Raw genomic sequence first — 1,886 nt, 5'->3', positions numbered from 1 at the left:
AGCAGACCAGGACAGCACACCTAATCAGTTACCACAGTAGACATTAGTTCCTAGAAAGATCCCCAAATTACCCAAACGCCTACACCACAGAATGGGAGCCTGCCGTAAGGAATCTCTGCAGATCACCCTCATACAACCCTTGAATGTGGTCTGAACTGGCGTGGAGGGTAAGAAAGACACTAAACAATATGAGTATTCTTAACGTGGTACTGAGATAAGAAACCAGGGATACTCTCCCATATGTGACAACATCACGTACTGCTCATTGTGAACAGGTAACCACCTACTTTGGGGGTACTGTTGCCCTTGAGTCGATTCTGACTCATAGCTACCCTATAGGTAGATACTTATTTTTACAACTGTTTTAAAACTGAATCTGGTGGGCAGCCATCATGTTACCAAATAACAGGGAAATCTGGCCTTGTGAAACTTTTGGAACTCTCTAACCACATTAAAAAATTGCAACCCAAACCATCTTGTACTCCCCGCCCCTCCCTCCCAATCACATTCCATGTGGAATGATCATGAAAGAGTACTGGAATCCCCAAGTGGAATCACAATTCTTTTCAAATTAGATGACAGAAACTCAAAATTCTGACACGTAGCCAAATGACAATTCTCACATGGTGGAGAGTGGAAGGTAGACAGTGATCCGCTTCCAATTCTGGAGTCTTTCTGAGGTGTAAATTGAACTTTCTGTGTAGTGCAGACAGCCAATGGTTGGAGGAACACACTCATCGGTGACAAGATGCCAGTCCCTGCCGTTGTTCAGAGAATACTGGAGCTGCACACTGTGGGAGTTGCTGAAGGGCTTGCTACAGCCCATGCTCATTTCAAACTGCAAGAAGGTTGATGCTGACACATGAAAATCCCAGGTCTCAGCATAACGCGGTTTCCCTATTTAAAAAAAAAAAAAAAGAAAGAAAAGTTTAATAGTAGCATAGAATTGTACTTTCTTTTCTTATTTGGTATTTATGTTTGTGGTCAATATTTTCAATAGCAAACAAAAATAATGTCTTATCTGTAGTGCCTCATATTGGTTTGACTTATCACCTTTACTCAGTTTTTATTTAGTTACATAGACCCAAAAATATGGAAGGCAGCTAACTTGAAAAGCTTTACTACCTTGAAGGACCAACATAGGGTCTTAAGTCTATAATTCTGCAAATTATGAAACATGGAATGTCTTTCTTCTTGCTCCTAAGAAACCCTGTCAAATAATCCATGCTCTGTGAAAGACAGTCCCAAGTAAAATCAAGTCACTGGGCTCACCAAACTATATTATAGGACAATACAACCTGTTCCCCTAAGACCCTCCCTTAGAACAAGCAGTTATGCACACAGTTTTGCATTAGAGAATTTCCTCTTGAGTTTTAGTTACTTTAGTTGTCCAGTTAATCAAATTGTCTCCTTTTATCTGATAATGATCTATACCTATGTTTTCACTGAATATCAGAGCAGTATCCATAGACAGACAGTCAATATCCACTTGGCCTCCTTGGATTCGATACCAGTTGGCTTGCAAATCTAGAGAGCCATCAAATTTGTCTTGAAACCCAGTTTGTGAGCTGTCATTCATTCCTATAAGGACATCATCCAAAGCCCACTGGGCTGAATGCTTCCCTAAAATCAGATGAAAAAAGGCAGTTAGAGAAGGTTCATTACATAGCAACACGAATAGCTTTATGACTGTGTTTTTAAATCAATTGTCTGCAAAACAATGTAGCTGTGACTGTATGATGTGATCTAAAAACTATCAATATACTTGGGGTGAATGGTAACTCACCATGTTGAGGCTGCCACCATCGAAATGCCGTTGCAGGCGTCTTCGCCTCCCTTGGCAGGTCAATGGAAATCATCTGTGGCTCCAGAAATGACATGAAGTC

The 1,886-nt window shown here is 40.7% G+C and overlaps 1 protein-coding gene across 1 annotated transcript in view; it reads right to left on the bottom strand.

The window, feature by feature from the left end:
• Positions 1-1,886, bottom strand: part of RELN (reelin) — a 551,032-nt gene that overhangs the window by 98,416 nt on the left and 450,730 nt on the right. Inside the window, exons 35-37 of the mRNA XM_004390724.1 lie at positions 1,787-1,886; positions 1,435-1,623; positions 624-897 (exon numbers count right to left, since the gene is read on the bottom strand). The exon at positions 1,787-1,886 is cut by the window's right edge and continues 1 nt beyond it. Coding sequence (XP_004390781.1) covers positions 624-897; positions 1,435-1,623; positions 1,787-1,886 — 563 coding nt within the window. The remainder of the gene's footprint in view (positions 1-623; positions 898-1,434; positions 1,624-1,786) is intronic.

Source organism: Trichechus manatus, unplaced genomic scaffold (assembly GCF_000243295.1).
Source record: "Trichechus manatus latirostris isolate Lorelei unplaced genomic scaffold, TriManLat1.0 scaffold00326, whole genome shotgun sequence".
NCBI classification, from domain to species: Eukaryota; Metazoa; Chordata; class Mammalia; order Sirenia; family Trichechidae; genus Trichechus; species Trichechus manatus.
The sequence above is the reverse complement of the archived record's forward strand: the minus strand, read 5'-3'. Positions and strand labels throughout refer to the sequence as shown.